We start from the raw sequence: 15,051 nt of genomic DNA, 5'->3' as shown, positions 1-15,051 counted from the left end.
TTTACTAAGATCGTAATAATTTATAATAATAATTTTTCTCTGCGAAAGGAGAAATAAAAATAAAATATGCTTACGCAAAAGATGCGATATATATCAGTTAAGTAAAATTAAATTCAATATTTTGCGAAAACCGATATACTTCAAATATGATACTTTGTGTCTCATATACGAATCGACGATAGAAACATCAAGGACAGAGAAAAAGCATAGCTTAGGCAATCAGGGATTATCTAATCGTGCAATTTTCATCGCGTCTTACTTTCATCTGCGACTGGTTTTACTACTTTAACGTATAAGGTATACGAGCACTTGGCGAGTCACATCAGTCTCGGTAATTATCATCACGTTTTAAATGTAGCTACCACACCCTGTATTATTATCTAGTTATCCTTGGGATTTTGATCTAATCGATGTGGTTGGTATGTAAAAATTTTATTAACGATAAAAAGATGAGTTCTCCGGAATATCCCAATGTTTTTGGCTACATAAGAAAAAGGAAGAGAAGAAGAAATGAAAGCACACGTACAGGGTCTTGGAAGAATTACACATTTTCTTTCTTAGAGAGATAATAAAAATTGTTTCAATAATTTTTAAATTGTACAAAATAATTTTAATAATTAATAATTATAATATGTACGCAAGAATGATTAAAGATGTGTACAAGAAAAGATTCTACATTATTTTATGTAAAATATTTTGCGATCTGTACTTCATCGATATATTCTTCATGTTAAAAATTTCTGCGATCCAAGTACTTTACGGTTTAATCTTATCCCTTTTCTCGATATCGAGAAACGTACGTACTATAAATCTCCTGGCAGTAAGTTTATCCTTCGACGTTTATATCAATTTTTCCGTTATATTATGGTACCTCGTCTGAAAAATGTCCACGCCGGTCACACACGACTCACCCCGAACGGTTACATCCTTTTCAAAATGTCGCAAGACGAGGAGACCATCCGCGCGGAAGTGGGCGTGTACATGCTTACAGATCGAGAACCTGATTTTTCTTTTTTTTTTTTAAATAGTCGACACAGCACTAATTTCTTATGCACGACGGTTAGATTCTCCGGTTCCTTGCCCTTGATATTTTCATCTTTCCGACATTAGCATAATTTCATTCATGTCACTTACTATAAATTCCATTATGTATACTTATAAATAGCGACAAAAGTAAAGTGTCTCGAATCGTTTCTCCATTCATTTTTTAAATCTACGAAAAATCTATTCGAAAGTTGAGTAACGAATTTTGTAAAAAGATCCCACCGAATGAAACTTGAAATATTCAAAAACCTCGAAGCAAACTTGTTATATTCGTTTAAACATTAATTTGCAAAGGATTAAAAAAAATACTAGCATGAATTTTATAAATTATGAATTTAACTACTCCCTCACGCAAACTCTTTCCTAAAGTTTTCACGTTTTTTCCAAAACTCGAGATACCGCGAATTTTCTTAAAGCCTTTGTTGAAAGTCTTGTTCAATCTTAAAAAATCGTTTTCAGATATTTTTTTTGCAAAATTTTGTAATAATTTTTAATGAAACTCTTAATTAAATAAACGTTTCTTTACCGATATCCGTTCATGATTGTTCTCGTTTGTTTGATCTGGACTCGGTTTAAGTGATCGTCTGAAACACTCTGTAGATCCACGAGTACACGTAGGTAGTCCCCGATGTATACGGAACCGGGCAGAGCCTTGCCTCGCAGAGGTATCGTTTCCACGAATAAAGCGTCTTCAAGCACTGTGTCTATAAAGGAGACGCGGTAAACGAAGAAGAAAAGGAGGATGCTGCGTTCGCGCGCGAGATATAAAGAAATTTATCCTTGTTTCCCTGGAGGGAGGGAGCGGCAAAATACACCCGAAAGAACATAAAACCGCGGCGAGGTTGCGATTAATCTAGCGGACACGCCGGTGTGTAATAAAAGAATTCGAAATAGAAGCGAGACCTACCGTATATCTTTGTAAGGATTTACGTAAACGGGAATTTATCGTGCCGAGAAATTAAGAATCTATGTTTATGATATACCCACGCGGAGCTATTAGTCCATGAATCTGATCGCGAAACCCGCGAAATTGACCAACAATCGTGAATTCAAGCGGTCGCGTTGTTTGTAGCCGGGGATTTATGAGCAGACAGTTTTATGAAAACAAGGATGTTTGTGCGAAATTCGCGAAAACTAGTATATCTATATAACTGGAAAAATAGGAATGAAGGTTTCCGCAAACTAGTGCAGAGAAATCCGTCTTCCTAAAGTATAACGTATCCGACCTAAATTCACGATTCTATATATTTGGCAATCTTCTCTTCTATCAATGATTCAAGCATCGTTATAAATAACACATGCGAGACATCGTAAAACGATATATTATCGTCACATCACATCGTTATTAGTATATTCGTCCATATAATCGCTCTTATTGCGCCAGTGTAAAACCCGTATTACACTACGGGTTGCGGGCTCGGTTGCGATTGAGGTTACGGTTGATAGTTGCGGATTGACCAATCAACCGGCAAGCTGCTTTGCTCTGATTGGTCAATCCGTAATCGTCAACCATAACCTAAACCGCAATCGAGCCGGCAACTCGTAGTGTAATAGGGCCTTAACGTTGCGTATCGGTTCTCGTTGAAATTGTAATAAATAGCGCTCTCGAGAATTTTCATGCATTCCGCGGTTGTGTTTCCTGACTCGTTTCCTCATAATTTCCTGCATCGCGAGGAACATGGGATGAACAAACACGATGACACATTGATTGAATCGCACAATCGACTTCCTGCCGTCGTATGAATACGTTCTATATAATAGTAGAGAAAATAAGAAAGTTTTCAAGAGAATTTGATAAGATTTAAAAGAATTATATATTAAATATAAAAAATTTTTCCCTAATAATATGTTTGTTTCAAAATCTTTGATTTTTAGTAAAATTTATTTAAGACGAAAATCGTGGCATAAGAGATAATATACAGCTCTTATAAAATTAATGGTAAATGCAGTTTTTTTGCATTTAATCTCTAGTAAAGAGGAAGTAGTTCGATGATAAATTTCGATTAGAAACTTCATATTTTTATAGCGTTCCTAATCTATCTTTACTTGTCGAGTCGAATCACTGGCACGGTGAATAACAAGCGTGTCGACGAGCACGCGTAAATACGATGTTGGAAAAGTTTCACCGCGAGTGAAACCTTATGATTGACGCGCGCTCGCTCAGCTCGTTCGTTCGAGATCCGACGCTCGACCTCGTTCGATTAATTTGCCAATGTTTCGCACCCACGAGGCGCCCCGTCATTATATCCCGGATGAACGGACAGTGTGGGCCGACGCGGAATAAGCAGGAAATTAGAAATATATCCGCGTCACCGTGTGCAGATATGGCCGCGAAGAGGGAATTGCATCATTTCTAATGAGCGTGTGTGTCGGATACATTTTTTTTCTGACACACTGACACAAGACAACGCAGAAAGATGACGTATACAACCACGACAAAGAAGAGAATGTAAATGGAATAGAATTGTCTGGTCGCATCGTCTTTGACAAAATCGAATAAATTTAATATTATTTTATTTAACTTATACACAGAGAAAAAGGTTTCTTTAGATTTGATATATTTATTTGTTTGATTTATATTTGTCTCGTTACTAAAACATAATTTTATACGAAACATTATTTTGTTGAATAAAAATTTAATGATTTCGTTGCATTAAACCATATTGTTTGATAGAAAAATAACTATTTGGAAAATAAGAAAAATAATTATTTGAAATAGTATAGTTTATTCTCTTACCGCTATGCGATGCGCTATACTTCACTATACTCGTATTCAAGTTTCTATCATAGGCGTATGTATAAAGCCTACAAAATGCAGCTAATAATATTTAACAACTATTTCTATCAGTGTCGTTTCTAATACGATCTCCATACAGAAGAATTCAGATAATGAACTGATTTTTGGAAAATCGAACAGATAAATGTCCGATATTCGTTTATTCGGGCAGAAATTCCGAATAAGTAACCTTTTCTATATGCTATGATGGCTGGAAAGATGCAGTAACATGCAATTTTACTTTAACTTATTCTAAGCTTTATTTAAATTATTCAAAGCAACATAATGAATTTTTCAAATAAAACAAGAATATTGTTCGAAAGAATAATATAATTGTTTAAGTTGAAGAAAAAGTGAAATTCTTTCAAAAAATATTTTATTTAAAGTAAATAAATATGTTATTTGAAAATCGAACAATCATATTTGTTACTTCAAACATTAATATGGTTGGACCATTTCAAGTATTATATTTTTTTTGGTTTCAACAAAACTTATTAAATCCAAAGAAACTTTTCTCTCTGTGTACACAAATAAATATGATATCGACACAGTTTATCATGAAGTCATCAATTATATTTGCAAAATGTTGAAACATCACGAATCTAAGGATTCGTAGAAACATGCCGTGACCTATTCTTTTTTTAAAAAGTGGCTGCATTGATTAAAACCGGATAAATACGATCTCGGAGCGTGGACCAAATTAATTTGTTGGCGATAAGCGGCAGACGGTAGCCTGGTTCCTCTCGAGGGAGACTAGAGTGCTCTATAAATTTCTGAGTTCCCTTTTTCGCTTTCGGATCCCTATATCGCCCCGAGAGAGGCTCTTAGGCCGTTCCAATTTCAATCTCGAGCTCGATGCTCGATCTGCATTAAACGCGCTCGAGAGGCAAGCGTCGTTATACACCCGAAGTGGGAAAGAATGATCAGCCTTGTTCTCCCTGGTGGAGTTCATTGGTATTCCGGATGCGCGCGATACGCGCGTTCCTACTGGCCGAGATCGTTGGCTACTCGCGCGCATCAAGACGAGCCTTAACGATCGTAATTTTATATAATAAATTGCCGATGCGAGCGTGTCTTTCGTCGCAACGAAATAACGCGGCGATCGATAATAACAACAAGCTCGAGCGAATTGTATTATCGAGAAAAAAAAAAAAAACGAATTCTTGCTTTCAATTTATTTAAATACGGCATTTTTTTTAAATGCATAACGCAATTCAAGTTTAATTTGAATTTGAATTTATTCAGGTTTAATTTACATGAAATATCTTTTACATACACACATATAAATTCCGCGTAAGACCTAGTACTTCACCGCAGACCTGAGTACCTGAGTACCCGAAAGAAAAAATTAAACTAAAAATAATATTAACAAACAATGCGAAAATATGATTATTGAATGCGCTATCTATTTTTAGTTCTCATTCCTGCTAACTTATCATACAATTATTTTTGCCAGATATGTATCGGTGATATTTATTAACCAGTTTTTAATTTTATTCCATTTGAAATTATTAAATTAAATTAAAAATATGTTCAATTATTTAAAAGATTGTGTATATAATTAGATATTAAGTTCCGTACCACATACAGAGTGTTCTTAAAGTAACTATTTTTGGTGAATTTGGATTTATTAACATAAATTTAGGAAAAGGTGATAATAATTAATACAAGCTCGATTAAAACCTACTCGAAATTAAAGAATTAAGCATATTGTCAGTATATTCCCGCTAGATTTCCGTTCTAGGTGCACATATGCAACACTCACCCGGTATCGCCGATATAATCCAGCATGCGTATCTTCAGCATGTCGTATGCTGAATCCGGTCGCTGGCCCGTCACATGTGCGAGATCTCCGGTCAGAGATCGGAATCGTTGCCGATTCGTCGTCGATGTTGAAATAATCGCACGTCGCCGACGACCGATATTCCGGGCGAGTCTATAACGCGATTTATCGAACGGTACCACGTCCCCGATGCCTCGAAACCAAGTCGCGCGCGAGTTTTACGCGAGTCACCACCTGGCACAGGAGACGCACATTTATTCGATCGACGCACAAGTCTAAATTTGTATATATATACACAATATCAGGTATTTGCTATGAAAGAACCCCAATAAATATATTGTAACACTTCAGGACATTCAGGCACACATAGATTCGTATTCGCCGGATGTGTAACAATTATGCCACCTAGTATTAAATGCAAATCCGCATTCAATGTTTAATTTAATTTAATTTTACAATAATATAATATAAATTTTAATATATAAAAAAATAAAAAAATATATAAAAAATAGAAATATAATATAACTTATACATATTTTATAACATATAAAATTTGTATATACCATATGGGGCATTTATATTGAGACATCTAAATATCTAAAAGATAAAGCAAGATAGAAAGAAATGTTTCAGACAAAAGTTGTTCGGTTCTAAGGGGATCGTAAGATGGTGCCATTAGTTTGATCTTGGGTGGAGGCGCTTCGGAGATTTCAATGTCAATCTTGTTTTATTTTCTTTACACCAATTGATGTCTCTCATTTTTTGAGCTTAAAATATTAAGGTAACATTATTGCAAAATAAATAATTTTATGTGATATTTCATAGTTTATGTAAAATTATGTCGAAGTAAAGTAATAAAATAAAGTATAAAATATGTCGTAAACTATTAAACTTTTGGCCATCATACCTCTATAGCTTTTTATGCAGAATATTGCAAGGAATCGATTTATGTAAAAAAATTGGGATGTTTCCATTTAAAAAAACAAGATTGACATTGAAAACTCCGAAGTGCCTCCAGCCAAAGTCAAACTAATGGCACCATCCTATGACTCCCTTAGAACCGAACAACTTTTGTCTAAAACATTTCTTTCGATCTTGCTTTATTTTTTAGATATTTAGGTATCTCAGTATAAATGCCCCACCCTGTATATAAATATGATAAGAAAATTGTACAAAAAAAGTATGTATAAAAAAATTTCAATATAATAAAATAGATAAGAATGTTATCTAAAATATAGTAATATGTTAGCAATACAGTAATAATATCTTTGCGAACAGATAGCACTTCAACGCTATGTATACGACGTAAATACCGGCAAATTTTAGAGCATTAAACGCAATTAGAGCAACGTAATAGCCGCCGTGGCTTGTTAGCTAACGTAAATAACGAGTTTATCGAGAAATCGGTTTCCCGGGGGAGAGGAGATACGTGAGATCTCTCGAAGGGAACGACGGAAATGAGTCCCGGATCGTCCAGAACATGATCTCGGGATGAATTCGCACATGTGTTCCGTCGCGATTACACCCGCCGAGATAACGCGGTCGATTCCGTTATCATTCGCGATCGATTAATTTCCCTGATGCGTTTCTTCGAGGCGTGCAGTCACTGCGACACGGAAGAGAGATCCGCGGATGCCTTTTTTCTCGTCTCGAGATCGTCTCGCGAGCAGGAAGCCTCGATATGTCGTCTCCCAATTAACGGCATGTTTCGCCTCATTTTCAAGACTCGTTTCAATTTATCCGTTATATTAATCTTTCCTCAATTAATATGCACTATGTCTATTTCTTATTTACTCCTTTTTCGATATCATATAAATATAATTATAATTTAAAATAATTTATATAATAAATAAACGTTATAAAGGCGTTCTACAGTTATCAAATGGAGCGTATATTTTTCAATAATCGAGATCACAAAAGTAGTCCGTCTCCAAATCCGGATGGATTGGAAAATATTCCTGCAGAATCTATGTATAGTCATGCAGAAGCGATTCATGAAAAATTTTAGCTCTTCCTCTTGATGAATAGACTCGCGATCTCTAAAAGGATTCGTAAGTTCGTGACATCATCGGAAATCCGCATTGTTTTAAAAATAAATCGTGATAAAGTGCCATGAACAATATTGTAAACATATATTAAAGCAGGAATTTTAAATGATTTTGAAATTGAAACGAGTTGATTGTGGCATGGATCTAGTCGTTTCCATCGGTCGCGTAATCCACGTAGGTCATTTGACATTTGACAAAGTTGGTTTTCTCTCCTAATTATGTACGTTTGTTATGTGTGCACCCGACAACAATAAAATAAAACAATAAAATTCACAGAGCATTATTCGTCATCGCCTTCCACGACTCACGTGTAACTCATATCAAATATAACGATATAAAGATAATCCCCTCGACGCTTCCATTCGGAAAGCTTGCGGGCACATTATTACATCGCGCAAAAATCAAATATTACTACGTCGTAAATTACTTTCGTTATTTCAACTTTAAAAATAAGCTTTCCATGCCTCAAACTGTACTTCAATTACCGATTTTTTCCCCGTTTTTTTTTTTCGCCGAAAATCGACACCATTCAAGAGTTCCTTCTCGCGCGTGATCGACACTTCGAAAGAAGAGACGGTGAGACGCGACGGCGGATCGAAGCGTCGAACAACTGTTTAACGAGTCCGCTCGTACTTGCATCGTCAGTGGCACTCGTTCTCCCACCCGCAACAGCCTCCTCCACCATCTCTTCCTCCTCCCCCATCGGACTCTCTTCGCTCGGGTCCTCCACCACCTCCGTCTTCCGCTCCTGTCCGGGATCCTCGAGAGAAGGACTCGCGAATCACTCACTCGCCGGTCTCTCGTATCCGATAAGATGTTTGCGCTCTTTCAGGAGCCAATCGACGTCAACACTTGGAGTGCGTTCAATTATCATGGATAATCGGCGCTATGATATTGCTCTTGTTTTCTTTTATCGAAATATTTTAGGAAATCTTAGTTTTCGCGCATTGTTAAAGTTTCTGAAAATTAATTATCTTGTCAATTTTTCCAGATTTTTTTCATATAGAGTTTTATATACCTTTTTGCTTTGTTTTCGTGACAAAATCTTTTTTCGAGTTTTCTATGCCAATGTGTTTAGAATGTTCCAAAGGATCGAAACATCATATTTCTAAAAAATGTCTGTATGTATACATATATGTATGTATGCGTGTATGTACGCAATATATTGTACAACCTCTAATTTCCGCAATTTTTGAGATATCGGGTTAAATTTTGTTATATGGATAGAGTATCATTCAAGGATGGTTGGTATTGAATTTGATGAGAATCGATGAAAAGGTTCATTTTTTATAAAATTTTTAATTTTTTGAGAAATGTATACATTGTAACTTTCGCAAATTTTGAGATATCAGGTTAAATTTTTTTAGATGGATAAAGTATTATTAAAGGATGGATGCTACGGAATTTGGTGAGTATCGGTAAAAGGGTTTATTTTTTATAAAATTTTGAAATTTTTGAGAACCGTCCGTACACGCTGTAACTTTCGGAAAATTTGAGATATCGGATTAAATTTTTTTATATGAATAGAGTATTATTAAAGGATGGTTGGTACTGCATTTGATGATTATCGGTGAGAGGGTTTATTTTTTATAAAATTTTGAATTTTTTGAGAAATGTCTGTATACATTGTAACTTTCGCAAATTTTGAGATATCAGGTTAAATTTTTTTAGATGGATAAAGTATTATTAAAGGATGGATGCTACGGAATTTGGTGAGTATCGGTAAAAGGGTTTATTTTTTATAAAATTTTGAAATTTTTGAGAACCGTCCGTACACGCTGTAACTTTCGGAAAATTTGAGATATCGGATTAAATTTTTTTATATGAATAGAATATTATTAAAGGATGGTTGGTACTGCATTTGATGTTTATCGGTGAGAGGGTTTATTTTTTATAAAATTTTGAATTTTTTGAGAAATGTCTGTATACATTGTAACTTTCGTAAATTTTGAGATATCAGGTTAAATTTTTTTAGATGGATAAAGTATTATTAAAGGATGGTTGGTACTGCATTTGATGATTATCGATGAGAGGGTTTATTTTTTATAAAATTTTGAATTTTTTGAGAAATGTCTGTACACGCTGTAGCTTTCAGAAAATTTGAGATATCGGATTAAATATTTTTACATAATCTATAACGATTATATAAAAATAAAAAAGTGTGTAAATTAGAAAATAGCATATTGCTTCTTTATGTTTTGATTTCGTTCACAAAGCTTCCTCTATGAGAAAGCAAAAATTGAAAAAATCGCATGCTTAAAGCAGCTTAAGCTTTGTAAAATAAAATAAAATGATGAGGAAGCAATGTGCAAGTTTCTAATTTGCACAACTCTACTTGTTTATTTATCAAAATATATGTTATGGCGTGATGATTGAATTCTGAATAATTGCTATAATTATATGAATATAACCGCTTTATCATCTTCCTGCCCCAGTATTTGTATAAAAAAGATTATATATGTTCAATAATTAGATAATCGATTAAATAAACTATTATCATATCAGCCGTTCTTCATCTCCAAATTCTTTTGGTCAGTTTCGATTGTTTCCGAGAGAATATCGTTAGAAATCTCTTTTTGATTTGTTAAGGGATCTTTATTTGTTGTAAGAGAGACAGATTAGCCTATAGGAAGGGTCAGATTAGGTTTAGAGTTAAGAAACCCGGGGTCTCTACTAGGCATCCTCCTCCACGTTGATGCCATTACTTCGGCAAGACCGATCATTTTCAACTAGGATAATAGCACGGGGAAGAGACTCGGGAACCGGCGGAAAATCACGAGACCAGTTACCGAACGTATATACTAATAGTATGCCCCGTTGTTTGACCGCGGAAGATGGCTTGATGCCCCGAGAGCCAAAGTGCATTATGAATTTCACAGCGTTCGGTCGAACGCGAGAATTTTTCCGAAGTAAGAAAAAGCGCGAATTTCCTCGGAGAATTTACGATGTCAGAGAGAATGGCATCCCAATCGAAATTTATTATAAAAAAATTATCGTGTAAGATAAAGTCCAGGAAGAAACGAAAATAAGCGAGGAGTAGATTGTTCGCGAACATGTGCGCCATGTTTATTCAATATATGGCTGTGTATATATCGCGATACAAATATTTATTCGCGATAAATTCCCCCAAGAAACCGCGCTATTTGATAAAGCCTCCGGGAAATTTCGAGCTTCCTAAAGCCCGCAGGAAGCCCACTTTCCTTCCACGAAATACCACGAACCTTCCGACGTTGTTCCAGCAGTCGGATAAGATTGCAGCTTGAATGAAGTCATACATCTTTTATTTGCACCGTAACGAACCGGGAAGTCTAATGTATGAAGCGCGAGGAACGCCGATAAAGCTTCACTAATGAATACATAATAATAATCGCCCACAGATATCATCCTCATATTCATAATACCATTAACAATATTCATTTTAAATCTTATTAGTAATAGTATAATTAAAATTATTAATATTTTTTAAAACCCAACAACTTTTGTCTGAAACATTTCTTTCTATCTTGCTTTATTTTTTTAGATATTTAGATGTCCTAATATAAATTCCCCATCCTGTATATAAATGTTAAAATCATTTCTCATATTTTCATTTTCACGCTTATATTTATGTATTTGCGCGAATTTAAAATTTTAACACACAGAGACACATTATTAAATTAATTCATTATAACGTAAAAGAATATTTTTAATTCATTCAAAACTATTTTTTTGGCGCTTAAGTTCCGAGATGACAAGTCAGTTCCACCCTTTCATGTTACCTGGTCGGGGAAAAATAATCCCTTCATAGGGTTCAATCGAGGACGGCTCTCGAGTAAAAGGGATACAACCCCCTGTAGAGACAGTTAGGTCTGGGTGCATCGCGAGTAAAATAGCCAATTACCGGCGCACGTTGCCCATATTTTTTTCTCGAATCCCGGACACCCCTTATTGTACCGGTCAAATTTAGCGGAATTATTTTACACGACCCCCTATCGCCGTCATTAACGCACGGTCGTTAATCTTCTTTCGAAATCGATCCGCGGAGGGCGCACGCGTCACACCGGCAATACGTCAATTTGCATTCGGATTCTTATCGCAGTTGCAAACGAGGAAAGCTCTCAAGTGAACCCCGATAACGAACCGACTTGTTTCTCGAGAAACGCATTGGTAAGAGAGACATCTCCATGCAATATTCAGGATAAAGCTAATTTCGTGGTTGATGAGACGAAAAATATAGAGAGGCTAATAATATAACGTTGAGCACGAAAATATATTTTTCTATGTTATTCGAAATTTATATAGAAAAAAATGTATTTATAAAAATACAAAAAAATTATATAAATAATAATTCGAAAATTGCGAGACAGACTTATATTTTTTTTATAATATTTTATTTAATTTGTTACATTTTATTTCTTTCGTTCTCTCTCTCTCTCTCTCTCTCTCTCTCTCTCTTGAGGCTGTAAGATATTACGAGCCATGATGGGAATCTCGCAAACTCAATCTTATTGGCATGATCAAATACTGCAGAAATCCATTTATCGAAATAATATCAAATGTCAATATTTTACAGATATCTTCCGTGAGTTCACAAATATCGGTTTTCTCTTATATAACTCTTTTAATATATGTAACATCGTTATATATATATACAAAATCACATTATTTAATTCCATTAAAATTAATTTAATTCCATAAAAAATTGATCATTAATATTGGTATCCAATATTATCATTATTATTCACATACAAATGCAGTAGGGCACTGCAATATATATTCTCTCTCTCTCTCTCTCTCTCTCTCTCTCTCTCTGCTGGTAACAGAAAAATAATTTCTAATTAAAATAATTGGCAGTGTGTTTTTATTGATATAGCGGGATTTCTCTCTCGACTTTATTCATCGCTCGTCGAGTTTACATAACGCGCCCCATTCATTCATCGCGACGAATATAAAGGATGGAAAGGGAGGAAGGGGGAAAGGGAAGTGAGCGCGCGAAGCCTTTAAAAAACTAGCTGACCCAGTTCCCGTTTGTTCCGGTCGACGCAACGAACGGCAGCTCCGTTAGAGCTAATCGAAATAGCGGGGTCATCCCGCCGATCGAGATAGCGAGAACGCGCTTCTGCTCCTCTCCTCAAGGTCGCTTCCGTTCCTCTTCCGCTCTACTTGCCAACGCGATCGCATCCATTCCCGGCACCTAGCGAATCTAATTTATTACTCAACGATCATCTCCGCTCGACGGTCGATCGACGATCGCCCGCCAGTGTATTGGCGACCGTAGGCTGGAATGAGGATGTCCTCTCTCTCTTTCTCTCTTCTACTTCCCCCCCCCCCCTCCTTTTAGTCTCCATATAAATAAACCCCTTCGTTATGTAAGACAAATATCACGATATTTGATGTATGTTAATAGATTCTAGAAAATTGTATTATTAAAATTAATTTATTTAAAATATGATGTGTATATATATATATATTGTAAAATTATAAAATTAATAATACACTTACATTTGTGAAAATGTGAAAAGAAAATGAAACTTAATAAATTTCTTGAAGAAACGATGAAAATAAAAGATAAAATTCTTTTTCTTTTATGAAAATAAAAGAAATCTTTTTAAACTAAAATAGCACGTAATAGTAGAAAATGAATAAAGACGTGAAAAAGCTAACTATTCTCAAAATTCCCCCCCTCCAATACACTTTCGGCATCGAGTAATGACCGATCTGGTCGATTTACGAATTTCCTCCTGATTCAACTTTAATCGATCTAACAATAAGTAACAAAAGCACTTTTTGTACATTTGAAACTGGTTATATCAAAATCTATGGAACGTACAACAATCATTTTGATCTTATTTGAAAGATAATTTAATTTTCTACAACTGTTGTTTCGCTACTTTTTGTTAAAAAACCCACGTTTTCCATGATATTTGGAAAAATGTGTAAAATAATCACGATTTCATAGGTTTTTGAGCGATAACTTCTTAAGAAAGCATTTTTCAATCCATGTTTATAGGAAATTTTTGGTTCAGAATTAAATTTCCTATAAGATCTCAAAGTCTGGCTGGAACGTTCGGGGCCATCCTGTATATACCTATATATATATATATATACGTATATTTATATATCTTTCAATAAATAAGATGTAGGATATGAAAGAGTTTCAATAACAACACGCTTGTAACCTTGTGGTGTAACGACATCTATATGTTGATCGTAGCGATTGAATCTCATTCATTCGTATAAAAAGTATTTACTCGGCCTTCGAGGGAGAGAATAATAACGCCGGAAGCGTTCGACTCGTGATATACATAGCGCGATATATTAATGAACCAATGGCGATATCGTATAATGGGGCGAGGCGGCGAGGCTTTCTAATAGCGACGTCAGCGATATTATCGGAAATTAGCTTTAGGTCAAATTTCCAATCGCGCGATTTTCCAAATATGGAATGTACATACATACATACACCACCATTGAATATATCAATATATATATAGAACGGCGATAAACGTCCGATTGCGAAAGATTGAAAAGAGAGAGAGAGAGAGAGAGAGAGAGATATGTAGAAGAAGCGGAAAAGGGGAGCAAAAGGTAACGGGGTTAAGCACCCTACCTGTGGATCGCGACGCTGCGGGATTCCGGGGAGATGGTCGCGCGGCCACGGTACTCAGCCGGGGGCGTAGGGGCCTTGAGGAGATCGCCGAACGACAGGTGATGGGTGTAATCGCGACAAGTCCAGGTGTATCCGCGCTCGTCGCCGCCCTCCTTCACGGATGAACGTTGTTGTTGTCGTCTACCGGCACTGCCGACGCCACCACCGCTATCGGCCGTGGCACCGCCACCGCTGCCGCCACCCTCGGACAGATGACGGGTCAAGGGTCGCCTCATGTCTCATTCAGATCAGCGACGATAACTGATGCGAGCGGCCGGACGCCGGACCGGCTGCGGTCGACCAGTGCTTAAGGTTCGTTTGCACACGCGCGCGAAGTTTGCCGCGGATTGTCGTCGAGTCTCGGGCGCTGAGTGACAGATCCGATCTCTCTTCTTTCGCGCGCGCGTAATCGGATCCTTTTCCCCATGAAAAATCACTCGCCGTGTCGCGATCCGTGGGTTGCGCTCGCGCGCTTCTCTCTGCGATACCGGGACACCGGGGAAAGCGTTTGATCGCGATACCGGGATGCGCGAGGAAAGACGAAGAACTGCATGCGCGCGCGACCGTCTCTCCTCCCGCGCAAGCGTCGCTCGTCTTTGGTCACGCGGCTGTCGCCCCCCCGCGGAGATTCGTGAGTAACTTGACAGATAAGGCAGGTCGCGCGGTCCGCTGGCTGTGCGGACTCTGATTCAAAATGATTTTCCCACGGCGCTATTCGTATAATTGAAATAAATTATTTTTCATTTCAGATTGAAAAAGTATAATTGTAAAA

At 36.5% G+C, this 15,051-nt stretch overlaps 1 protein-coding gene across 5 annotated transcripts in view; it reads right to left on the bottom strand.

The window, feature by feature from the left end:
- The window catches only part of LOC138931953 (rap1 GTPase-activating protein 1), a 123,082-nt gene that overhangs the window by 94,991 nt on the left and 13,040 nt on the right, over nt 1-15,051 (bottom strand). The window contains exons 1-2 of one of the 5 annotated variants that reach the window (XM_070293290.1): nt 7,960-8,223; nt 5,586-5,915 (exon numbers count right to left, since the gene is read on the bottom strand). The exons of 1 other annotated variant lie outside the window; for it this stretch is intronic. In XM_070293290.1, coding sequence (XP_070149391.1) covers nt 5,586-5,626 — 41 coding nt within the window. In that variant the 5' untranslated portion in view covers nt 5,627-5,915; nt 7,960-8,223. Of the gene's footprint in view, nt 1-5,585; nt 6,009-7,959; nt 8,251-14,240; nt 14,832-15,051 lie in introns of those variants that run through there. 3 more of the 5 variants (XM_070293291.1, XM_070293287.1, XM_070293289.1) reach the window with 3 other exon arrangements.

This window comes from Polyergus mexicanus, unplaced genomic scaffold, assembly GCF_030449975.1.
Source record: "Polyergus mexicanus isolate NDT 795.1 unplaced genomic scaffold, iyPolMexi1.0 SCAF_3, whole genome shotgun sequence".
Taxonomy (NCBI): domain Eukaryota; kingdom Metazoa; phylum Arthropoda; class Insecta; order Hymenoptera; family Formicidae; genus Polyergus; species Polyergus mexicanus.
Note: the sequence above shows the minus strand (reverse complement) of the source record. Positions and strands in the feature narration are given on the sequence as shown.